Source organism: Oxyura jamaicensis, chromosome 21 (genome assembly GCF_011077185.1).
Source record: "Oxyura jamaicensis isolate SHBP4307 breed ruddy duck chromosome 21, BPBGC_Ojam_1.0, whole genome shotgun sequence".
Taxonomy (NCBI): domain Eukaryota; kingdom Metazoa; phylum Chordata; class Aves; order Anseriformes; family Anatidae; genus Oxyura; species Oxyura jamaicensis.
Window position 1 is genome coordinate 8,072,340 of NC_048913.1, and position 23,977 is coordinate 8,096,316.

The 23,977-nt window shown below is 55.7% G+C and overlaps 1 protein-coding gene across 2 annotated transcripts; it reads left to right on the forward strand.

Annotated features, from left to right (window-relative positions):
• Window positions 1-40: 40 nt before the first annotated feature.
• On the forward strand, window positions 41-21,445 carry SLC2A1 (solute carrier family 2 member 1). Of its 2 annotated transcripts, none has more exons than XM_035344580.1 (10): window positions 41-154; window positions 8,764-8,856; window positions 16,072-16,232; window positions 16,982-17,222; window positions 17,644-17,806; window positions 17,891-18,078; window positions 18,246-18,350; window positions 18,529-18,630; window positions 18,932-19,135; window positions 19,554-21,445. In XM_035344580.1, the coding sequence occupies exons 1-10, from the start codon at window positions 137-139 to the stop codon at window positions 19,749-19,751; spliced, it is 1,473 nt and encodes a 490-aa protein (XP_035200471.1). In that variant the 5' UTR covers window positions 41-136; the 3' UTR covers window positions 19,752-21,445. The 2 variants fall into 2 exon arrangements, with proteins under 2 accessions (XP_035200471.1, XP_035200472.1); XM_035344581.1 differs by lacking the exon at window positions 41-154 and adding an exon at window positions 582-811.
• The last annotated feature ends 2,532 nt before the right edge of the window (window positions 21,446-23,977 follow it).

Genomic DNA, 23,977 nt, shown 5'->3' on the forward strand with positions numbered 1-23,977 from the left:
CCCCCGGCGCTGTCCAATGGGCGCCGCCCCCCGCGCCCCGCCCCCCCGCGCTCTTAAGCCGCTCCAATGCCCCCGCGCCGGCCGCGCGCCACCGCTCCGCCGCCCCGCGCCTCGCTCCGCGCCGCCCGGCCCCGCCATGGAGACCGGCAGCAAGGTGAGTCCGCGCCGAGCAGCACCGGCACTGCCGCGCCCGCGGCACCGGGACTGCTGTCTCCCCCCCCGTTCCCGCTCCTTCCCGTGCCCCCGGAGCGGCGGCGCTGCCCCGGTGCAAGTTGGCGGGGCCGGTGCGCGGCCCCCGGCGGACGGCTTGGCCGCGAGGGGAGGGGGGACATAAAGCCCGGGCGCTGCTCGGGGTCCTGCTGCTCGGGATCCTGCCCCGGCCTTGGGCCGCGGGGCTTTGAAGCTGCCCGAGCTTAATTGCGTCAGATTTAATTGCATCGCTGCTCCCGGGGCTGGGCCGGGGGGCTGCGGGCGGCGTTGCTCTCCCCTCTGCCACTTCTCCCGCTCCGCGTTTTTGGTCAAAACTGAAGCGAAACGAGAAACCGAAAGGTGAGCCCCGAGCCGCGGCAGCTGATCCCGGCCCGAGCTGTCCGGAGAGCGCCTCGGAAAGGGGCTTGAGGAGGGGACGCAGCCGGGAAAGGCAAACCGAGGGGTAACCGAGCGCTGCCCCGGCCCAACCGGGGGGCTGTGGGGGGCTGGAGGCACCCCGGGCGCAGACCCCATCCCCGCGGGCCCGGTGGCGTCGCAGCCGTCCCGAGCCCCGATTCCGCCGCGTTTCCCTGGAAAGGGGGTCCCAGGAGCGTGGTCGGGGGTCAGCGGAAGGCACCGGGCTCAGAGCAGCCCCCCAGGGGCTGGGTTGGGTAGGGGAGGGCTTTAAACTGATGCAACTTCGTGGGGCTGTGAGCCTGCGGGATGGGCTATTTGTAGGGTCGTTCATATCAGACCCCGGTGTGGGGGGGGGCTGGGCGGGCAGAGCTGCCCACCGGGCCGCTGCCGAGAGCCCCGTCCCCGGGGCGTTACACCAGCACGGCGGCCTTGCTGGGGAAGGGAGCAGGAATGGCTCCTCGGCGGTGCCAAGTGCCGGGCAGTGCGCTGTCCCGCCTAATAAAAACCCATCTCCCAGTCCAACTCGTGGTGGGAGCCCGGGTGGCTTCTGGACTTCGTCAGCGATGGCTCCGAGTGATGTTCCCGCTCCGCCACGGGCAGCGAGAGCCGCGCTCGGCTCCCGGCCGCTTTCCGGGTCAGCCCCGGGCGGAGCGGGGCTGGGGAGCTGCGCCCAGCCTTCCTCCTGCCCCCGGGTTTGGGGTGCCTTTTGGGTACAGCGGGGCTTTTTCCTTCAAGCAGGCTGTGCTGGACTGTTGGTGGAAGGCTTTTTTGGGGATCGCGGGGGGGGGGAGGGGGTTGGCACGCCGTGCAAGGTGCTGGGGAAGGAGCCTGGGGACGTGACGGCCGGGAGCACGTCAGAGGCAGCGGAGGGAGGCATCAAGGAAACTTGCTGTCTTCCTTAACAAAGAAATCTGAGGCACCGCCGGGCATATCCAGCCCTCAGCTACAGAAATGGAGGCGTGCAGGGGCCAGAGACAAACCCGGTCTGGTTTTCTGTCTGTAACAGTGATCCCCGTTAGATCAACTCACGTTAGAAACGGTCTATTTTGGTTAAGTGAGTAATCAATCACAGGGCCAGCCTGCTACTCCGTCACGGGCGATGCTTAAATCCCAAGCGCGTGTTTCCAAAAGGGCCCGTCCCACGGCAGCCAGGCACCTGGCAGCCCACCCCTGGGGGGGGGGGCGGGGGCCATGAGCAACGGGGGGGGACCCCCAGGGCTGTGGCTCAGGGTTTTGCATAAGAAAATGTTTCCTGGGCTTGTTAGAGAGGCATTCCTGTGGTTGCAAAATTCAGAGGGATCTTGATGTCCCCAGCTGACCTTCTTAAAAAAATAATAATAATTAAAAAATTGTAAAAACATTAGGCTGACTTTTCCCCTCCCCATGCTGTGAGCTTTCTCCCACATCGAGGCCCTTTGGCAGTGATAATCCCAGCACCCGCCTGGCCCCAGAGCCCCACACGAGCCTGTGGTGATCGCGGTGGGGCTGGCGGCCGTGCCAGCCTCCCATGCCCTGCCTCGGCTGCGAAGAAACTCCCCTGGCCACCCCGTCTGCGGGCACCAGTGCTGTGGCACGTGCTCCCGGTGCCGTGTCCGCTGCGTGGTGTTATCGAGTGCTGGGCAGTGGCAGAATTTTTTCCTGGACCGAGAGCCAACGCAAGCCCCATGTTACCGCTGGGCTCTGGCTGCCTCCCCGGAGGCTGTGCGGTGATGCAGCGCGGGCCGGGGCTGGCGGCGCGGTCCCTTTCCCGGCAGGACGGCGTCTCCATGAGGAGGGAAGCTGCTGGCATGTCCTCCCCGTGCCAGCCAGCAGGCATGTGGTGGTGTTCTCCCTCCCCCAGTCTCCAAACTGGGCTGTGAATGGGGTCTGCGCCTTGTGGGACGAGCAGCTGTGTAGCCAAGGTGTAAGGAGAGGTCTCGGAGGGGCTGAGGCGTTCGTTTTAGTTTGCTGGGAGCCTGCCTGTGCGTTCCATCCTAGCTTGCTTGCGCCATGGCTGGGCGAGACACCGTGCTCACAGGGCTGTGTGTTTTGTGATGCAAAGTTTATTTTCTGTTGTCTGCTGCCCCCACTCCAGCAGCCTGGCGGAAGCCTCTCGTGCTGCTGGCTTCCTCTCTCGGGCAGTGGTTTCGTCACACAAAAAGCCTTTTGCCGGAGACATCCTGGGGAGCGAGCAGGCTGCGAACCCTTACTCCAAGTGACCTTGCTGGCGGCTGCGGGGTGGGGAGGATTACTCACACGAGTAAGGATTTGCTCCCTCAGACTTTATTTTTCCAAAACACCGAGCGTGTGTTCAGGCTGCATTCAGACAAGCTGGCGTGTGCCCCCGCACACCCACAGAGGCAGCCTGGCATTCAGAAAACCTCGTGGGGAGCTGACAGACCCTGCTCCCCCCGGGAGACCCTGCTCCCCTGCTGAGCCTGCTGCTGCTGGTGCCCGCTATGGCAAGGCATGTTGCGGAGGGGTCACGTTTGCAGCAGGCTGCGTGCTTCATCTTTACAGGCTATTCTAAAAGTGGATTGTCCTGGAATTCCCTCCTGGGACTTTTTTTTTTTTTTTGAGATTATTCACTTCCTTGTTCCATTAGGCAGGCAGCGTTCCTAAATCCTTCCATACTGGTGAAAAACGGGTAAAAAGTGAGGCAAGGGAGATGAGCGAAGACAGCATGGTCTGCTCGGGGCTGAGCTAGCATCCGTCATCCCACAGGTGCTGGTGAGTGGGGCAGCACCCAGGTGATGCTCCCCGGTATCCTCCGAGCATCTTCACTTCGATGTTCAGCAGGAAATGGCGAGCCAAACATCCTTCATGGCGAGCTCTCACATTTGCTTAAAAACCTGGCTCTTGCAGCATGCGGGAGCGAGGAGAGGGTACGGGTCTCTTCCTATGGCGCATAGGGCTCCCTGTAGCTGGTACAACACGGCTGTTGTCTGTCTTCAGACTGTGCGGGCGTTCATTTGGAAGTAGCTGTGCAGGAGCAGGAGGGGGAAGTGCTTTTGCTGAACTCCAAACAAAGCTGCTGCTTTCTGGTAGGCTTCAAGTGAGGGGTTAACAAAACAGAGCTCGCTGCATGGGTTTACAAGAGTTTCCCATGAAAGACGGCCGCTAAAAACCAGCTTTTTTTTTTTCGGCTCTCCATCTTGAGCCTCTCCTTTAATGGCGAGGTTAAGGCTGAAACGCGGCCGGCCGAACGGCGGAGCAGGCTCTGCAGCGTGCTTGGCGCTCGAATGCAGGCGCACGGCAGTGAGCAGGCGGCGCTGACTCACAGCGGTCCCGGCCAGGCTGCTGGCTTTGCCCAGGGACGGTGGCCAAAAATGCCAAAAGCCTGTGCTGGAACTTTTTTCCTTCAACTTGAAGCTGGTGGTGTTTCTTAACAGAAAGCTGGGGATTTCTGTCAAAGGTTAAGCTTGCAAAAGTAGTGTTTTTCTTCCTGATAGGCACCATGGGGTGTATAAAACAGAAGGTAGGGTCTCTTAGGTGTTTCTTGGTGAACTTTTTGCAGTGCAGTCTAAAGTGTATGCTCAGAGCTGAAGACTTTCACTTCTTGCACGCACTCACTTAAAGCAAGGCTCAGCACCCTGCTTCTTTCTCCTGTACACAAATATAAAGTCTGTGTCCTCAGTTGTGCTGATTCCTTTTTTTATTGATAGTGAAAGCCCCTTGTGAAGAGCCAGTACTGCTTGTAATCTTCCTGGAGCAAAGTTCATGCTGAGGACTGGCCAGAGTGCCGCATCCCCATCCCCGGCCGTCGCTGCTCCCTTTCATAAAAGCTAGCTGGGCAAACAGGCGTGTTGCAATGGCGTGACTCACCTGCAATGTACTGCACACCCCTCCTTGCTTCCTGCTCACCCGAAGTGTGCAATACTTGGGGATCGATGACAGGCATTCCTGGATGTGCGAACCGGTGCTCGCCAGCACGCTCCTGTGTGAGGAGAAGGCTGTGTGGCTAAACAAATCTGAAATCGCCACCCTTCAGATGGGGAGAACAAAACACAAGACATTTCTAAGTTTGCTCAAGCACAGGTTGTTTTTTATACATTAATGGTGGTGTGCGTTGTAGCTGTGTGGAGCAAAGCCATCTGAGGCCGGTGTGGTTTGTGCTGAATAGATGGAGAGTTGGAAGAAATTACAGCCCTGCGACACCGAGCTGTGCTGGCTGGACAGGGGAGCTCGGGCTTGGGGTTTTGGAGCACGGGGTGGATTTCTGTGCCTGCCACTTGTTTTTCTCTAACTTTGGCAGCATTTCTCAGCCTGCTCTCGTCCTGCATTGCAGGTCTGGGCCACAAAGCTGCAGTGCTGGGATTTGTTGGGAGGGCTGAAATGCTTTTTTAATTGTGAAAAGGCTTTTGGGCAGCAGCGTGGGGGAGAGCAGTGTCACCATAAAAATTGAAACCTGCTGGGTGTGCGGGGCCTCGCCACCAGCTTGTGGGGTTGTTGGGGTGCAGGAAACCCAAGTCCAAACTTCTGTGATCAGTTTTGGGAATTGTGGCCCTGGGCTGGTCCTCGCGCTGAAGTTGGCATTTTCTTTCCAAGGTTTTTCAGACTTGCTGAGCAAAAGCAAGTGCCAAAACCTCCCCAATTTCTTGTGAAGTGGAATTGTTGTGTTTAGGCCAATACTAATTAATGAACTTAATTAATAGAGCTGGCTTTATTTCCTGAGGCAGCTCAGGGTCCTGTTGCTGATCTTCCCAGTGAGCTTCCTAATTCCCTGTTAAAAGTGGAGAAAGGCGGATTGGCAGGAGAGCCAAGACCAGCAAGCAGTAGTTACTGCTGCCGAATACTTGGTGTTTCAGCGCATATCCCTTGGTGTGTTGTCTGCAGTCAGCTGTCACCATCGCCATGTTGTGCTTAGGTGGGTCTGACTGACACCAGACCTCTAGAAATATCCCTCTGCGGTGCCAGAGGAGCAAAGTGGGGTTGGAGGTAGCTGGGCAGGCTGCCACTGCCTCCAGCTCTGTGGTTTCACCGTGCTCCCCAGCTATACTCCTGCTTTTGGTCTTCCAGCTACAAACAGTGCTGGGGACCACTGGACATGTGGCAAAACCTGCAGTAGGGGTCTCTGGCTGCAGGGAGCTCTAGCTCCCCAGGGAGCGATACACTTTTATGTGAGCTGCTGCTCACCTAAGCTTCTTCTTAGGAATCTTGAGCCCAGTGCACTGGATTCCTGCTTTGCAGGAAGGGCAGCATGCTCTGGCCAGAAGCACCTGGGAGTGCCGGGCTCTGTCCAAAAACAATGCCAGGGCCCAGCCGCACTGCCTGAGTGGCCAGCACTTAATTGCAGAGGTGCGGGGAGCCTGGGAAGCCCTGTGAAATGACCTGTGAAGGGTCTGGGAGCCAGATGCAAATGTCCCTTCTAGAGGGTGAGATTTGTCTGATTGGGCTGCATTCAGCTCAGCCAAAATTGTCTTGGAGTCTGTTTGGTGTTTCCTCTTGGCTGGTGGTCTCCAGGTGCTGGTGGATCCAGCATCAGAAAACCAGGGCAGGGCTTTGGGTGGGCGTTAGCCTGGATCTGGGCTGGCAGCACCCCGGTGAGCTGCCTGGTACTGGTGAAGCCTTGCATATTGAGCATGCTGGGTGGCTGCTACCACTGCGCTACATCACTTGTATTTTGGGGGTCTTGCCCTGTGTGCACTCACCATCTGTTTCTCTTGCTGTTGTTCTCCACTTGGGCCGAGGTTCACCTTCCAGGGGGCTGTGCTGGGCTCCCATCGCATGCCTCACCTCTGGGCCCCAGCACTGCTGCCTGCTGTTGATGCATTGAGTGAAATGCACGTGGGTCTCACCTCAAAGACAGCCACAGCCAGACACCAGGACCTGACATCTGACAGTTGCAATGTGGGGAAACAGAGGGGGCAGGAAGAGAGGGGGCCGCACTGAGGGAAGAAAGGCCCTTTCAGGCAATCAGGCAGAGAAAAGGAGCAGGAGGAGAGCTGCAGGGATGGCTGTCGGGGCTGGGATGTGAATGGGAGAAGTGCGGCTGGAAGAATAATGAGGTGGTCAGGTCAGGGAGCCGGCGTGAGCTGTGCTGCCGGGGTTGTGCCGGGACAGCGGAGGAGGCGCTCCTGTCGGCGGGCAGGATGCGCCCTGTGGGACCCAGCTGCTCGCAGGTAACCTGCAGGAGGCCGGCGGCAGCTGAGGAAGGAGAAGTGAGACTGCTGTATGCGGTTTCGGGCCCTTCCTGGCAGACTTGCTGCGTCACAGAGTGGCCCATCCCAAAACGAGATGGCGTGTGCAGCAGGGCTCTTGTGCCAAATCAGGTGCCTGTGGCTGAGGCTTTGGCTCTCGCCAGCAAGGGAACAGTGCCTGGGATGTGGCGAAGAGTGCTCGCTGCTCCAGCAAAGCCTCCTGTCTGCTGCAGCAAGCATCGCAGCTGTGTGCGAGTGCTGTGCCCCAGAGAAGGGGCTTTAAGTTCACGTGAATGTCCCTAAGCTGATTAACCGAACCTGGGAACATCGAATCCCTGCTCTTGGGGCACTGTGGCTGGGCTGAGCAATGGGGAAATCTCCTGCCAGGGATAATTGGGCCATTGATGGAGGTGTCCAAGTGCTGGCCTGCCCTGACCTTGCTCAGAAACAAGCCTCCAATTGTTGCTGTAGCTTAAGCAGGAGAAAAGGGAGGTGGGCAAGTGCTTGCCAAATAGCCAGAGGCACTGAGGCGTTGGATAAATGCTGGGATTTTGCTTAGTAACTGTGAATTAGGCTCTGACACAAACCTTTGTTAGTGGTGGCTGAACCATGCTGTCCAGGCCATCTCCACGCTGGTGACGGGGATGGTGCTGCTGAGCATGGCTGTGCTTCACCATGCTGCCCTCCAAGCCTTTGGTGCTGGGGCACGGCTGCCCCAGGAGCACCTCTGCTGTTTTCTGTCCAAGGTCACAGAGTCCGATGAGGTGCCTGGGCAGCAGAGCCTCACAGCATGGCCCAGCAGGAGCCGTGAGCACCCAGGCGCTTTGGGCAGATCCAACGCATGGGCTCCTGCAACGTCCCTGAAAGTGGCCCCAGGAACCGGGTGCCATGCACTGCGTGGGCAAACCAAACAGGGCCGGGTACAGCGGGCGGCTGGGGATATCGCCGGCGTGCTCGGCTATGAGGCTATCTCTGGCGTGCCGTCGCTGCGGCACCCTGGCTCTGAGCACTTGGCGTGGGGGATGTGGCACATGCGGTGACCCCGATGTCTGGGACTGCCGTGGCCTAAAGCCTCTGGCCGGAGTCAGGAGGCAAAAAAATAATTATAAAAAAATAATGCTGGGATCCTGAAAGTGTTGTGTTACTTAGCCCATGTGGTTGTCAGGAAACCATGAAAGCAGGATGTCCCTTTTGTCCTGGGTTCTGTCCATTCACGCTTGCCTGGCACAGCTGGTCCACCCTGGTGGGTGCCTAGGTGCTGGCTTGGTTTGGGTGAGCACAGGGCCCCCCCAGGGTGCTGCAATTTCAGTTTTCTGGTGGTTTGGATTTGTGGAGGGGGCCCAGGGCTGTGGCTTTGACTGGAAGGAAGACCCTCTGGAGCTCTGGAGGGAGGCATTTTGGGGGTCGTTTGGCCCCCTCAGCACAGTCGGTCCCGCATCTTGGTCGGGGGCTCCCTGCTGCCTGAGGCGGGTCTGTGGCACATGGCCTCCTGAGCCTGCTGGGCTCAGCGTGGGCTGGGGTCTGCACCCTGTGGCTGCTGAGTGGGTTGTGGGCCCACCAGTGTGTCTGCCCGCTCCAGCAGCGTGTGGAGCCATCGTGCTGGGGGGGCTCGCCCCATGGAGGCCAAGCGGGGGTTGCTGAGGGCACAGCATGAGCCTTCGATGCTTCCCCTGGGAAGAAGTCACGGGTGTGTAATCTGGCCGTAGAGGATCTCTGTGACGGAGGTGGTGTGAGCAGGGTGGCAGGGACAGACATCTGAGTCGCTTGACTTATAAAGTATGTAGTACCAGCGGTTCCCGGGGCTTTTGTGCTGCCTCGCACTTAGCAGCTCCCCAAGGTCACCGGGGGTCCCGGAGGCGGGGGCAGTTGGGCAGGGTGCTGAGGGTGGGCAAGGAGGAGCTCGGTCGTGGGGGTAGGAGGGCCTGAGCAGAGATGGGGGCTTGCCTGCTGCCAGGGCCTGAGCAGGCTGGGGGTGCCCAAGTGGGGCAGAGCCTGGGACCCACACACCTAACCCCTCTCCTTTTTCTCCTTCATGCAGATGACAGCTCGCCTGATGCTGGCTGTGGGAGGAGCAGTGCTGGGTTCCTTGCAGTTCGGCTACAACACTGGTGTCATCAATGCCCCGCAAAAGGTGAGAGCAGAGCGGCAGCAGGACAGCATGCGTTCTGATCCAGGCATGGCAGCGTGCACCGAGCAGCCTTGCAAAGAGGCTCTTGCAAGTGAACACTTACTGCCCACCTCGCCCCTCCACCATGAGCCTGGCTAAAATAGTACATCCTGCTAGGCAGCTTACTGCCTCTAATGGGATTTGTTAAGGAGCTATTTAGCTCTTGTGCTCCCAGGAGAATTAGTTTCCTCTTGTTTAGCATTTTTCTGGTGAATTGTGGGAATGCATGTGTGCGCTTCGAGAGGCTCTTGGGGTGGGATCTGTGTAACTTTTAACCTCAGCCCTAGCGAAGATTTCGAAGCTAATTGGGACCTTAGTCATCTCCCGGGCAGTGACCTCTCTGATGGGCAGCTGAAGAAGCCGGGTGTTCTCCCACATGAGGCTGAGAGCTGGAGCCCAGACGCGCAAGGCATGCCATGAGAACTCCAGCACTTTCTCTGGTGTGGCTTTGCAGGGTGAGCGGTGGAGGAGTTTGGGATGTGAGCAGGCCTGGGAGTGCTCACCCACATGGCCTCACAGATCTAGATAACAGCCCCGGTGGGCTGCCTTAGCAGGGAGGGGCGGATAATTATTGCCCCAGTGGAGGCAATGTGCAGTAGGCTGCAAAATACCAATGGTTTGGGGTTGCCAGAGCTGCCTGGCCTCCACCACAAAGGAAGCAGGGTGCACCAGCCCCCCCGTGCCTGCCGAGCCTTCACACCCATCTTCTGCCCTGCAGGACAGAGGCGGCATTGGCTCCAAGGGCTGGTTTCGGCTGCGGCAGGGAGGGTGTCTGGCACTGCCTCCTGCCTGTGCCCTTTTGCCACAGTGCGGGGTACCTGGCGAGCTCGCTCATCCTTGACTCAGCAGGCGCCAGGCAGTGACGGCTGGGGAGATGGAAGGCAGGGCTGATCCTGCTCTGGGTGTGGAGAGCAATAACTCACCCAGCCTGGGTAACTGCTGTCCTGCCAGGCTGCAGCATGCTGTCTTCCCTCCCACTTCTGAGACAGGAGCCTGGCATGGGGCAGAGCTGCGAGGGGCTGGGAGCAGTCCCTCTCCCAGCTGCTGGGGTGGCGGCAGGGCTTTTTTTCCAGGGGGCAGACATGGGGACATGCTGTGGGATGTGGCAGCTGTCTCTGGGGGGGAGGTTGGCAGGATCCTTCATGGGGTTTCAGAGGGAATCTGAAGACCCCCGTTAGTTGGTGGTGTAAAGAGTGAGGGTGTTGGAATGCCCAGAGGAGCATTTATGGCGGGGGGGATCCCATGCAGGCATCAGAGACCAAACATCCCCAGGTAAGTGGATGAGCTGGGACAGACAAGATGAAATGACATAGCTGTGTGTGAGGGGGAATGAACAGTAGTAGGTATTTGCTTTATTTTACTGCATCTAGCAGATACCAGGACCCTCCCTTGATCAGGCACCTGGTGGGTACTTGGGAGCTCTGAAAAACTTGGGTTCCTCAGAATTGCACAGCCTTTTGAAGTTTTACAGCCCTCGAAATGTTAGCTCAGAAATCCTGTATTGTGCTTGTTAACATGCCCTGGGCAAAGCTCAGCTGCCAGGGTAAGGTGTTGAAAGACAAACTGGGCTCCAGCTGCTGCTCGGCTCGAAGGAACTGGCTGTTCCTGGGCTGCAGAGGGAGTTAAAACATAAAGCCTCTGGTACACAATCCCAAATAATTAAAAACACTGAGGCAGAATTTGTGTCACTACTGCTAATCTTATTACTGGTGGGATTGGCCAACGGGCTGCGAAATCTGCTAACATGGCCTGGGAGCACAAACACCAGTGTGTCACCTCGAGCACTGAAAAACTTGTGAAAGGGAAGACCCCATGCAAGTACTTCCCAACACATGTCAGCATGGGGGGCTAAATCCTCTTAACTGAGGGGAGCAGGGTGCTTAATTGAGGCTGCAGCGGTCTTCATGCTGCAGGATGCTGGGGGCCGCACCTCCCAGCAAGCTCCTGTGGTGCCTGTGGAGGCCGGGCTTGTGGGACGGTGCCATCTTTGCCTCTGCACGGGCTCTGCCATCAGCCTGGATGGCCCTGAATGTCCCCCCATGCTGGCAGCCACAGGGACTGCTCTGCTCCTGGGGGATGTTTGGTCTCCCTCTCCAGGAAGGGGGAGTTGTAGGAGGGCCTCGGAGGGTGCCACCACTCCAGCTGACTTGGTGTCGGTGCTTTGCCTGTGTGAATGAAGCCCAAGGGCTTGAGCCTGCTCCTGCCCAGCCTCCTTGCTCCTATAGTCTTATAGTCTTTGGGTGTAAAGTCAAGAGCACTGAAAGCATCCAGGAGTCAGAGCTCTGCAGCGTCTGCTGAGGGCATTGTGCTGTTCTGGCTCTGCTGGAAAACCCTGGCCTTCCCCTGCCAGATGTCATCCCTGGGCACCAGCAGGACCCACCTGTGCTGGTGGCCTTCACACTGGTCTGTGGTGAGGCTCCGGTGCGAGGTGGAGGTCGGGGAGAAGCGTTTGCCTCCTGCCCATCCCAGAGACAGGCAGTAGGAGCAGCACGTGCAGTGAGCTGGGAAGGCATGGAAGCGTGCTGGGAAGTGGCTTTATGGTTTCTGCTCTCATTTCCCCATCCCCTGAGCTCCGTGCAGAGGAGCACTCCTGATGTGGCGCAGCGTGCTCTGGGACCTCGGGGAGCAGATGCTCTGTAATTACTGCATTGCATCAGTGCCATACCTGCCCAACTCCAGTGCCTGGGATGAGGACGTGAGTCATTTCCTTACATCTCTCTTTTTGTTATGGCTGCAGGGACTTTTCTCCAGCCTGTCCAGCTGACCCACTGCAAAGGGAGATAGGAGTCTCCTTGAGGTGGGCAGGGACCACATCCGAACTGCCCTAATGGGGTCTTGTCTTGGGGGCAGGCACCAGGTGTGATGTGAGGGGAGGCACGTGGATGGGTTTTTGGCAAGGAATGGGTAAGATCCTCCCCCAGGGTGTGTTTCCAGGTGCCTCCATGAGCTTGGTGGAAGCTGTCCAGCTGTGCCCTAAAACCCTGAGAGCTCTGGTTCATATGGACCCACAGCAAACGAAGGTCCCCGTGGTGCCTCAGTTTCCCCTTGTGCTTTCTTAGTGTTAAGCCCCTGGGCTCAGCCCCGAGGTGGGCTGTGTTTTGGGGGTGAGTCTCCTAGCAAGCTGCATTGTGCTTGGGGTGCAGAAGAGATGGTTTGAGGTGCCCACTTACTGCAGGAAAGCCTCGCTCTGTACCAGGGGAACAAGACAGCAGTGCACAGGGAGGCGGGAGGAATTCTGTCGGGCAGCAGGATGTTCTGGGTGCGGGGATTAAACCCCTGCAGCTGCAGGCTTTGTGTCCCTGCCGAATCTGAGCCCTGAACTTTAACTGTGGGAAGCAGGGCATGGGGCTGGGGTGCACCAGCCTTTGGCTTTGGCAGCGTGCATCCAGCAATGCTTGCCCACACCAGCACCCTGCAGCCAGCTGCCTCAAAAAAAAAAAAAAAAAGGCTAAGAAAGCCTCCTTTCTTGCACTGAGGGCTGAACACCGGTTTTGTGGTCCTCCTAATATAGTCCTCCCTGCTCGGCACTGCTGAAACAGCTGCTTGTTCCTTGTGGGGCGTCTGTAGACACGATGTGTGGAGGGGATGGCCTGAGACTGTGTGAGGGCTCGTGGAAAACACTCAGCTCAAATTAAATGGGGGTGAGGGAGGAAGGCAGGAGGGACAGAGAGCCTTTGGGAAGTGTAGCTCTTCTTTCTTTCCCCCCACTCTTCATGCTTTAAGCTCAAAAGAGTTTTTCATCCCTGTATGGCAGTCAGATCACAGTGGGATTCTTCAACGATCATTTTTGCACGAGGAGAAGGGCTTGCAGGAGGGTTTGTTTGTTTGTGTTTTTGAGCTGGGGGAGCCTTCATGGTGCCAAGAGGAGCAGCAAAGCCACAGCCCAGAGGAAGCTGGGCCCTGGCTGTGTATCTCAGCCAGCCCTGGGGCACCAGCCGGCACTTGAATAATTCTCCTCAAGGGGAGAAAGATGGAGGCCTCTGAGAAAAGCAGGAAGGGATCTTGTGCACCACAAAGTTTGGGCTGTGTGCTCTTCCCTCAGGGGAGGCAGAGGAGTTCTTGGGGATTTTGGACCTGCACCCTCCCTCGCTGCTTGGCCTGAGTCAAGCCCCCTGGCAAGTACCGCCTGATGGAGGGGCTTCACTCCCCAGGGCTCAGTGCTGGAGAGCATGGCCAGAAGCCCTCCTCCTCCCTCACTGCCACATTTTGGAGGGTGGCTGTGCCCAGGGGCCTTGCAGCTGCCCATGCTGGCAGGGTGGGCGATGGAGCTGTTCCTGCTCACCCAGGGGATTTTTGGGGTCTTCCCAGTGGGGTCAGGGTGTGCAGCCTCTGCTCAAGGGAGCGATGGCACCTGCGCTTGGATCCCACTGGAGAAGGAGGGGATGGTTTCCAAACGGCCTCTTGCAGTCCTGCTGTTCCTCCTCTTGCAGTCCTGCTGTTCCTCGTTCCCAGGAGGCAATAAAACAATGAATCAGGGCTGCTGCTGCTAACAGTTCCACTTGTGTGCCTTAGTGGGGATCCGCTGCAACCTGATAGTGCTTTGTGTGTGGAGCTGCATCCCGTGTCTTGTTGCTGCCCCTATTTTTAGCCTACATCAAGCTGGTGTGTTCATTATATAAATTGTTAAATAACTGCAGCCAGTAAATTCCTGGTAGAGAAGATGGGGTGATTACTTTCTCCGCCCAGCCTGATATTTTAAAACCCTGTTTCCCTTTAACCCAGCATCCATCTCCCTAACACAATTTTCAAGTGTTTTAATAATTGGGACTTGGGTTTCAGGCTCTTGATCTGGGAAGAGTTGATTTCTCTTGAGCTTGAAAAATGAAGCCTGCTCCTTGCTCTGTGTGCACCTCTGAGTCCTGCTGCTGTTCAAGCCAGCTTGGCATGGGGTGTTAAAGGCGGTGGGCTTTTCTGACAAGCAATCCTGTGTGCTCGAAATAATTACAATTGCTTGTTTTGGTGACTTTTGTAATGGTGGGTGGGGGTGGGGACAGGACACACAAGCATTGAAACATGCAAAGCAGGACAGGGTGACCTGGAGGCAGATGAATTAAATTACTTAAGCCTTGTGAAGTTCTTGTAATTTGAGGGGTTTGTGAAAGGAACAATTTAAAAAGAAAAAAAATCCCACCACCATTATTTAAATTTACAGTCAGGTATGTGGTACAGATTGTATTTCTTGGGCTTTCTCTGCCAGGGATTCTAATTCATAGTTAAAGTGATGGAAAAACTAAGCTAACACTAATTGTGCAGACGCTTTCTGAGGCTCCTAGCACCTCTTGTAGGAATGAAGGCTCGCTTCCTGCTTGGGAGCTGAGCATGTGTGCAGCCATTTGAAGCTTCAGGATCCATGATTTTATCTAAGAGCAGCTTCTCTTGCTTGCATGAAGTCTTTCCTCCTTGCAGACAGGGTTGCTCCTCTCTTAGAAGGGACGGTGTCAGTGCATCGCTGAGACCCATGTGTATTTCTTTTGGGCATGGATGAGCCTTTTTCTGGGAAGGGGCTGTCCATGACCCTTAGGTAACTTGATTGAAGCTCTTTGGCAGTTGGCTGGCTGTGTTTCTTTAAGAATATATAATTTAAAAAAATGTTATTCTGCTAAGAAAGTAATTAAAAATGTGCACCTGTCTTGGCTGTCAGCAGCTACTACTAAATTAAAGCCCTAGCAACACATCAGTAGGGAAAAGGGGGTTGTTCTTTAAACTGGGGTCTTTGTTTAGTAGGATTCAAGCTGTGCTCTGGCACAAGTATTGCAGAAATACACTAGAAACAAGCACAAGGAGCTGTGCAGGGGGATCAAAACCAAACTCATCCACCTCCAGTTGCATAGACAATGTTGCTTTCATCCCCATCTTCCTCCTCCCCACATGTGGCTTCTCCTCTAGGGATGGGGACCCCAGCCGCCTCCTGCAGCCTGCTTAGCCCCTCGCCATCGCTCCCTGGGCTCTGTGGTGGTGACCAAGGAGGGGCCCGGCCTTCCTGCAGCAGAGCGGCCGCTTCAGAGGCTTTTTGGCAGTGCTGAGCGTTGTCAGGGCGAGCCCGGAACCTGTCTGGCTGCATTTTCCCTGTGCATCCCTTTGGGTTTCCTCCCAGATCTGAGCCCTGCTATCAGCTTGCTGCCAGCCTGCAGTTGGGTGGCTCCCATCTAGTGGAAAGCAACGAGTACTGGGTTTAATGGGAGCGTGCCTGCAAACCGGGGCTTGCTCAGTGACACATTGTCTTGTGATGGGGAAGAAATGGGCCAAGCCTTGTGACTGAGGCTTGCGGGCCAAGGCAGGGGCGATGGGGAACTGCCTGCAGGCTGTAGGTGGCTGGGCTGAGGCAGAGGAATTTGTGGCACCGGTGATGCAGATGAAATCTTGAGCAGCAGGAGTGGAGGAGGACATGCCCAGCCTTAGCAGATGGGTGTGTGGTTAATAGCAGGGAGAACCCCTCTGCTTTGAAGGGTGCTTGGCTCTGCTCTCGTGCCAGCCTGGATCTCAGCAGTGGAGGTGCTCTGCTGCCAGCCCATCCTGGCCTTGAGTTGTTTGGGCTGCAACGCCCACACCAAAGTCATGGTGGGGTCGCAGTGGCCTGCAGGGAGGAATTAGGGCTGTGACGAGGCGAGGAGCCTAATTTCCTCACCGAAACTGGGAAGGGGAATGTCAGCCACTGGCCTGGGGTGTCATGTTTGGTCCAGACTGTGTGATCAGCAGTGTGTGGCTGTGGTCACCGTGTTCTGCTGGGGCTGGAGGCCGCAGGTGAGCCTGGTGTCCGCACCACTTCCAAAGCAGCCCTGAGCCTAGCTTCAAACCCCAGGCTGGGTGAACCCTGCCCTGCAGCACGAGGGAGAAGGGCTGGTCCTGTGATGAGCCTGGGTCCAGGCAAACCTGTGTTGCGGTGTGCTGCAGCCTTCCTGTGCCAGCATGGCTTGTGTCAGTGGTGCTGGGGATGAGGTCTGCTGAGGGCTGTGTTGTGGCACCCAGCATCACGGTGGGGACATCAACAGGGCCATGAGCAGAGCCGCAGGCTGGTCTTCCTCAAACAGGGAGCATTATAGGTGCCTGTGTGGCTGGGACAGGATGCTATCAGTGAAGTGCCTAGCCCTGTGCAGTGTGGTCCCTTAGGCACATGTAGGCGAACCTCCTCATGAATGAGGAACAGTCTTACCCTGTGGTTTCATTTCTTCCCCCTTGCAGGTGATTGAAGACTTTTATAACCGCACCTGGTTATACCGATATGATGAGCCCATCAGCCCTGGCACCCTCACCACGCTGTGGTCCCTCTCTGTTGCCATCTTCTCTGTCGGAGGAATGATTGGATCCTTTTCCGTGGGACTCTTCGTCAATCGCTTTGGCCGGTGAGCACTGAGCGTGTGGGACCTGTGCTGAATCCCCCCAGGGGCCCTGCTGCCTCATCCCCTCTCGTCCCAAACCCACACCCGCCCTCTGCTGCACAGAGCGCTGCCCAGAGCTGCAGCCTTGCTTTAGTCACAGCAGTTTTCTCCTCTGAGAGCTCCACCACTTCCTCTGGCAGTGGGAACTGGTGGAGGCGGGACTGGCTCTGGCTCATGCCTTGCCTATGAGACCATTCTTCCATCCTCAGTAGCTTGTTACTGCTCGTGCTGGGAGCTGGCACGTCTTCCTTTCCCTGCCTTTTCCAAGGCTTGGCCTGCTGCGGAGCTGAGCCCTTCATGTGAGCCAAATTCATATAGTCTGTCCCATAACAGCTTCCCTGTTGGCCTTTTCAGAGCCAGCTGATTTGGATCAGCTTGTGTCAAAGCTGTGCTGTGTTCTGGCCCTCAGGGCAGTATCTGTTTAACTGTCTGGCTGTCACAGGGGGGCAGTGGTCTCATCCCTGCTAGCACCTCTGTTTCTCAGCTGCGTGCAGCGATGTGCTTGCACTGCCTCACAGGCTGTGGAAGCAGATTAAGCCCTGCATGGTGCTTTTGCTTCAGCCTTGGATGCTTTTCTGCATGGGAAATGGCTTTGGACACCTCCCTCAGGCAAAGAGTTGGCATTTGGTTTCATGCGGTTAAACATTGCCTACTGATACCCTTTTTAGCCTGACACCTGTGGTACTCACCGCCCTCCTTCCTTGCCTCCCCAGGCGCAACTCCATGCTGATGTCTAATGTGCTCGCCTTCCTGGCCGCTGTCCTCATGGGCTTCTCCAAGATGGCTTTCTCCTTTGAGATGCTCATTCTCGGCCGCTTCATCATCGGCCTGTACTCCGGCCTCACTACTGGCTTCGTGCCCATGTATGTGGGTGAGGTGTCACCGACTGCACTGCGGGGCGCACTGGGGACCTTCCACCAGCTTGGCATCGTCTTGGGCATTCTCATTGCACAAGTAAGTGCTGTCCAGGTGGTCTGTCTGTCCATGCTGGCCACAATGCCGTTTCTGCATGGTCAGCCAGGGTTTCTTCTGTGTTGCTGAAGCTGCTCTGGGTCTTGGAATAAGGTGGCCCAAGAGCATTGCTTGTGCTGTGGCTCTGCACAGCCATTTAGAAGGAGCCAGGGACAGAGCTAGGGCTCAGCAGGCATGAGGGTGCTGTGAGATCTAGGATTTGGTTAGGCAGCACTGGGACACAATGTCTGTGGGCCACCTGGATGCAGCATAGGGCTCTGCCCCTCTGGTAAGTGCACTGTGAGGCTTGGGCGTCCTCAGGTGCCCTAAGAAGGGAAGCTGGATCCAGCTTGCAGCAAGCTGGGTTAAAGGAGGAGGGGGAGGCTCCATAGCACTCACATGGCTCAACCTCTCTTGTCCTCAGGTGTTTGGTTTGGACTTGATCATGGGAAATGACTCCCTCTGGCCTCTGCTCCTGGGGTTCATCTTTGTCCCTGCACTGCTGCAGTGTGCCATCCTGCCCTTCGCCCCCGAGAGCCCCCGCTTCCTGCTGATCAACCGCAATGAGGAGAACAAAGCCAAGAGCGGTGAGTGACCCACGTCCCCAAATCCATCCCGCTATGCGTGGGGCTCTCAGCCACTCCTGACCCAGCCTCCCTGTCTCCCCTCAGTCCTCAAGAAGCTCCGGGGCACAACAGATGTCAGCAGCGACCTCCAGGAGATGAAGGAGGAGAGCCGGCAAATGATGAGGGAGAAGAAGGTCACTATAATGGAGCTCTTCCGTTCCCCCATGTATCGCCAGCCCATCCTCATTGCAATTGTGCTGCAGCTGTCCCAGCAGCTCTCGGGGATCAATGCGGTGAGTTTAGGGCAGGGCTGGCAGGTTAGGTACCACAGGTAGCTTGTTCCACCGGGGCACAAAACCTTGGGCTGTGCTGGCTCCACATCTCCATTGCCCATGGGTCAGTACCAGCCCCAAGCTGACACCCGACTCCTTTCTTCATGGCACTTCCCTTCCATTTGTAGGTTTTCTACTACTCCACCAGCATCTTTGAGAAGTCAGGTGTGGAGCAGCCTGTCTATGCCACCATTGGCTCTGGGGTGGTGAACACAGCTTTTACAGTTGTTTCGGTGAGTTTTAGCCTGCTGTGGCTGCCCCACCAGCAACCGTTGTGTTAATGCAAGGCTGGACTGGTGGGCTCAGGGGCAAGCATGTAACATGCTCCCCAGGGAAGGTGGGTGCAGGGGAAATAGGAGTGCATTTCCCTGGGCAGGGGTTGTGCTGACAAATGTCTCCCCCATCTGACAGCTCTTCGTGGTAGAGCGAGCCGGACGTAGGACCCTTCACCTCATCGGCCTGGCAGGGATGGCAGGGTGTGCAGTGCTCATGACCATCGCTCTGACGCTGCTGGTGAGTGGTGGGGGCTGAAGGGCAACCCCAGGTGGGTGGGCTGGGAGGGGGCACTGCGTGCTGCTCCTCATTTGGTGGCTTGTGGGGAGGTACAGTGGGAGAGCAGGACTTCTTCCTCCCAGGGGTGATTGCAGGGTGGTCCCCTCTGACCAGATTGCTCTTGGGGTCCCAGGAAATCCTGTCTCCAATCTAGAGAAACCTCATGGCTTCTGCCAGCATCAGGCTTGCCTGCAGTCTTTGTGCTGGCCAGATCCCCACTGAAGGGCACTCACTAACCTTTTCTCTCTCTCCCTTGGACTAGGACCAAATGCCCTGGATGTCCTATCTCAGCATCGTTGCCATCTTTGGGTTTGTGGCCTTCTTTGAGATTGGCCCAGGCCCCATCCCCTGGTTTATCGTGGCAGAACTGTTCAGCCAAGGCCCTCGCCCTGCTGCCTTTGCTGTTGCTGGGCTGTCTAACTGGACCTCGAACTTCATTGTGGGCATGGGCTTCCAGTACATCGCGGTAATCATCTCCTTCTGCTCTTGGGGGGGAGTGGGTCTGGGGGTGTGTGCAGACAGCCTTACATTGTGCCAGCTGGATTATGTGATTACAAGAGATTTTGAGTCCTAAAACCTGTATTGAGAACAGGACTTGGGTTTGCTTTGAACTTGGCTTGGGAAATGCACCTTGGGAAGAGGCCTGAGGACAGGACTTGGGGGGCTAGACATATCGTAGAGCAGGCTGGATTTATTTTTGAAGCAGCAGGTAGGGGCAGGACAGTCGCTAGATGAGAAGCCCCTTGACTGGGGGGGTCAGGCACAGGCTGTGATGCACTGCTTTACGCTTGGAACTGGTGAGCAGCTGTGCTCTGGCAGCTCCCGCAGAGCCCCTGGTCTTTGGCTCTGTCCATACATTCACCATTTCTGTTTCCCCTTTTCAGCAACTCTGTGGCTCCTACGTCTTCATCATCTTCACAGTGCTGCTAGTCCTCTTCTTCATCTTCACCTACTTCAAGGTGCCAGAGACAAAAGGCCGGACCTTCGATGAGATTGCCTCCGGCTTCCGTCAGGGAGGCGCAAGCCAGAGCGACAAGACCCCGGATGAGTTTCACAGCTTGGGTGCCGATTCCCAGGTCTAACCAGCCTGCGGCACATCCCGTCTCCTCCGAGCCTCCCAACTTCTCTCCTGAGTGTTTTTAATGCTTGTACAGAAACCAGGAAGGAGGGAGCGGGGGGTCTGACTCTTCTGCATATGCTCCTTCTCCAGACTCCCCCACTGGCCGCCTGGTTCATCAGTGACAGACTGACATATTTTTGCTAGGAACGATTTTAGCTGGTTTCATGTCCACGATTTCAAAGCTGATAGATGCAGAAGCAATGACTAATATTTTAAAACCAACCAAGCAGCGTCCTCCAGCCTCCATGAGCAGGAGGGTGGCTCCCTTTTTAATGAAGTGATAGGTTATTTAATGAGAAGTCACATAGTGGAAGGTTTTTAAAGCTGGACACTTTTTTAACATTCTAATCATAGAAAAAAACATGTAATTTGACTAAGTCTAAAACAAATTTCTTTTTTAAAACTTTTTTAAAACAGTCTAAGATTTCAACCCCCTGTGGGTTCGTGGATGGGGATTCCGTGCCCTCTGGGAATGCCTTAGGGCAGCACTGAGGATGGAGAGGTCTGCGGGTGCAGTCCTGCTCCTCTGCAAGTGCCAGGGTTGAGCGTTTCCCAAGGAGGAGGTTGGAAAAGGTCACTAATACTGTAGCAGGTTGCAGAGCACCATCTCCCTTTGCAGTCTCCAGCAGCAGCTCCTCGCCTTTCCAAGTGGAGGGCTCTGTTTCTGGCTGTGCATGCTTCCTTGCCTGGATTTCAGCTGTTCTCTTGCTGGCTGTGCGCTCGGGTGGGCTGAGATGGGAGGGGAGAGGGGTCTCTTAGTTTAATCTTGGCAATATTTGCCTGATTGGTCAACTGTGGCACAAAGTGTCAGCAGATGGGAGAGGGGAGAATGTGGCAGAGCAAACCGGCAGCCCTGGCCTTCCCTAGCGTGATGGCATCCCCGCCAAGTCAAAGCCCTGTGTTTGCAGGAGCGGCTGGCGGTCCCACACTACATCCAGCAAACCTGCCCAGCGCTACCATGTCAAGTCCCGGACTCACCGAAATTTATCACATGGATACAAACATTTCCTGCTCTGTGTATAGACTGGAAGATATTTATATTATATATATTTTTGTTCAATGGTGTTAATAGTAGACATTAAGTTATAGTGTTTCCGATTGACAAGCAAAGTACTGTAAATATTCTTGGAGTATATTCACATTGTATAATGTATACAAAAGGTACAGATAAAAGGTATAGTTTCTATAGCAACTGTAAGGAAAGCTTGTACATGGTTAGGATGACTTTTGTATAGTTAATTACCTGCACTGTAGTTGTATCTATTGCACTGAATTTTAGTCTTTAGTATATTAAAAATAGAAGATACCCTTCTTTTAAAACAAAACTTTAAAAAAAAAAAAGGCAAACACAAAAAGCAGCCCTTCTCCCCTGAGTGCAACTGTTGTAGGAGCTACTGGCACAGGCAGTTATTTAATAGTGGTTTTTTTATTTATTTGTCTGTTTTGGGAGTGACTATAATAACCACACCTGAAAGTAAATAAAAGGAAGTAAAAGAAAAAGAACAACCACATGACAGAACTCATCACACATCTGTGCAGCATACCAGAAACTGTGCACTTCTTTTTTTTTGTTCCCCAACAGATGCATAAAAATAAGTGCCAAGAGAAAGGCGTGTGGTGTGCTAACAATAAATGAGAATGTATGCAGCGACCCAACCTCCTGTGTGCTGTGCTTTTTTTTTTTTTTGGCTGAGGCATGCTGGTGACTTGTGGGCACTGGATCAAACCCTTACCTGGGCCTCCCCCTTTGGCTCTTGGTCCACCTTGGATGTGTGTTTGTGCTCACAGAGCATTTTTCTCTGTGCCAATCCCTGCTCCAGGGGTAGCGGTTGATGGGGAGCGGTGCAACACCCAGAGCCCTCTCTAGCATGGTGCCATTGCCATCCCAGCTGTGGCCCAAGCTGAGGGTTTCTGTCTGTGTTCACCAGTGCCCAGATTTGGGCTAGCTGTGGCCCAATTCCATTTTTCTTCCCTGAAGCACCTTGTGGTGGGGCTGGGAAGGGTGAAGTTGTGCTGCTGGGGCCAGTGGGGAGGCAGGATGAGGAAATTCACCCTCTCTCCACTGGCTTGGAGATGAGCGTGGCTGATGGATGCAGGCCCTGCTCTGGGAATGTTGCTTGCAGCACCTTTGTGGATTCAGGCTCACTGGGACAAGCAGTGGCTGTGCCTGTCCTGCTCCCAGAGCTCCAGACCGGAGCAGCCTGTGCAGCCAAGGCCATGGCGAGGCAGGGTGTGCAACAGGGGCTGAATTCAATTTTCACCACTTGGCAAAGAGTGAGCAGCACAGGGACAGGCGGGCACCTTTTGGGAACTGCAGAAGACCCCAGCTGAGCTGTGGGGCTGTGGTTTTGGCTGACGCAAGCCAGTGGAGCCTCATTGCTCACCAGCATCATGTGCTGCCTGCCTGCAGTCAGGCCCAGGCTGCCTTCGGGTGCTGGAGGTGCTGCCTTTGGCCCAGGAGCTCTGTTTTGGGCCCTGTCAGGTGCCAAGTGAGGGCATGGGTGGACGCCTGACAAGATCCATCCCCTGGGGGCTGTTGCTGGACCCCACAGCTGCCCCGGCCCAGTCAGCTGCGCTGGGAACCTGTGGGGATGGGATCTGCATTGGGACAGTGCAGTACTGCGGCCCTGCTGTGAGCACCTAAGACACGGAGGGATGGTGCTGGTTCCTGGGGGAATTTTTCCCTCTAACAAGATGCCAAATGCCACAAGTCTGAACACTTCCAGGCAAAGAAATGCTGATGTTGATCACTTCAGTTTTCTGCTATTTATTGAAATGTCTCTTTGCCCTGAAGTGTATACAGAGGAAAAGGCTGTTCCTGAGGGTCAGAGGAAATAGCTCCTGTAAAAAATCTACCAAATCTCCCAAAAATGCTCCTCGTGCAAATTCCAGCAAGACACACAGTGGAACACTGGGTTGAGGATAAGGTCATCTGCCCAGGGCTCCTCTCATTACCATTGCTAGGGTTTCCATTTCCAGCCCTTGCTCGTCAGTGTGTAGGCCCTGCTCCTGGAGATGCCTGGCCCTCAAACCTATGAAAAATTAATTTTCACATTGCTTTAAATAGCCAGGAACAGTGATACTGTGCTGTGTGGCACCGCCATGGAGGGGACACCAGCCTGACACGTCACGCAGAGACAGCCTGGCTGTGGCATGCCCTGGGGGGATTACTGCCTCCAAATCCCCAGCCACAGTGATCCAAATCCCCCGTGTCCTGAGGCACGGTGCCAGCAGGCGCTGAGCATCCTGGCTGCTGGCATCCCCCAGTGAGAGCTGCCCTGGTCGGCTGGAGTGGAAATATGAGGGTGGATGTGTCCACCAGCATCTCCCATAGCAGAATTTGGAGGCCTCCCACCTGCCCCCAAGTCTGTCTGCTGTGGGTCGCCTTGCGTGTACTGCTCAGAGCTATTCTACCCTCTGTAATTAAAATCAGTTGAACTGGGGTGAGTGGCTTTCCCTTTACCAGCAACATCAATCCTTTCTAATTGTTCAGGTCCCAGCTCGACGAAGCATTTAAAAGCGTACTTGACTCCATCCCAATTCAGCAAGGCAATTAAATGCATTCATAAATCCTCCTGAAGTAAATGAGACTTAATCGTGGGCTTAATGCTCAGCTGAATCCAGACCTCAGCAGCAGGGCAAGTTTCCCTTAACCTCTTTCCCAGCTGTGCAAGGCTGTCACATGCTTCAGCGTCTGAACCAAGCTCACTGTACAGCCGCCTCCAGGTACAGGGCTGGCTCTCTCAGGGCTTCTCTAGCCCTTCTCTAATGCCTCTTGGCCTTCACACACCAAGGGTCACACATACTCAGTGCCCTACTGTTCTTTCTCTGCTCTGCAAGGAAGCCCATGAGAGCTTGGCAGCCAGTTTGATGGGAGCCTATGGGGAGCAGCACACAGCAACTCAGGGAACTTGGTCCTCCTGGGGGACCAAGACACCAGAGACAACAGGATGCTGATGTGCTGGCAAGCTCTCGGACATGAGGAAATCACTTATTTGGGCTGCAAGCTCTGCTTGGCTAAAAGGCTAGCTGGCTTTTTAATCTTTTGCCTCAAGTCCGTTGACCAGCATGCTCACAGCACTTGATGCTGTTCTCATGGGTCCTCCTGGATGCAAGTTCTCCCATGAGTGGAACAAATGAGTCCCTCAGTGTCCAGAGCTATGGGAGTCCTCTAAAGTGCTGCAAAAA

Coding starts and splice junctions, on each gene's coding strand:
- SLC2A1 (XM_035344580.1), top strand. Junction 16,233..16,981: donor TTCGTCAATCGCTTTGGCCG/GTGAGCACTGAG, acceptor TTGCCTCCCCAG/GCGCAACTCCATGCTGATGT. Junction 18,631..18,931: donor CCATCGCTCTGACGCTGCTG/GTGAGTGGTGGG, acceptor CCCTTGGACTAG/GACCAAATGCCCTGGATGTC.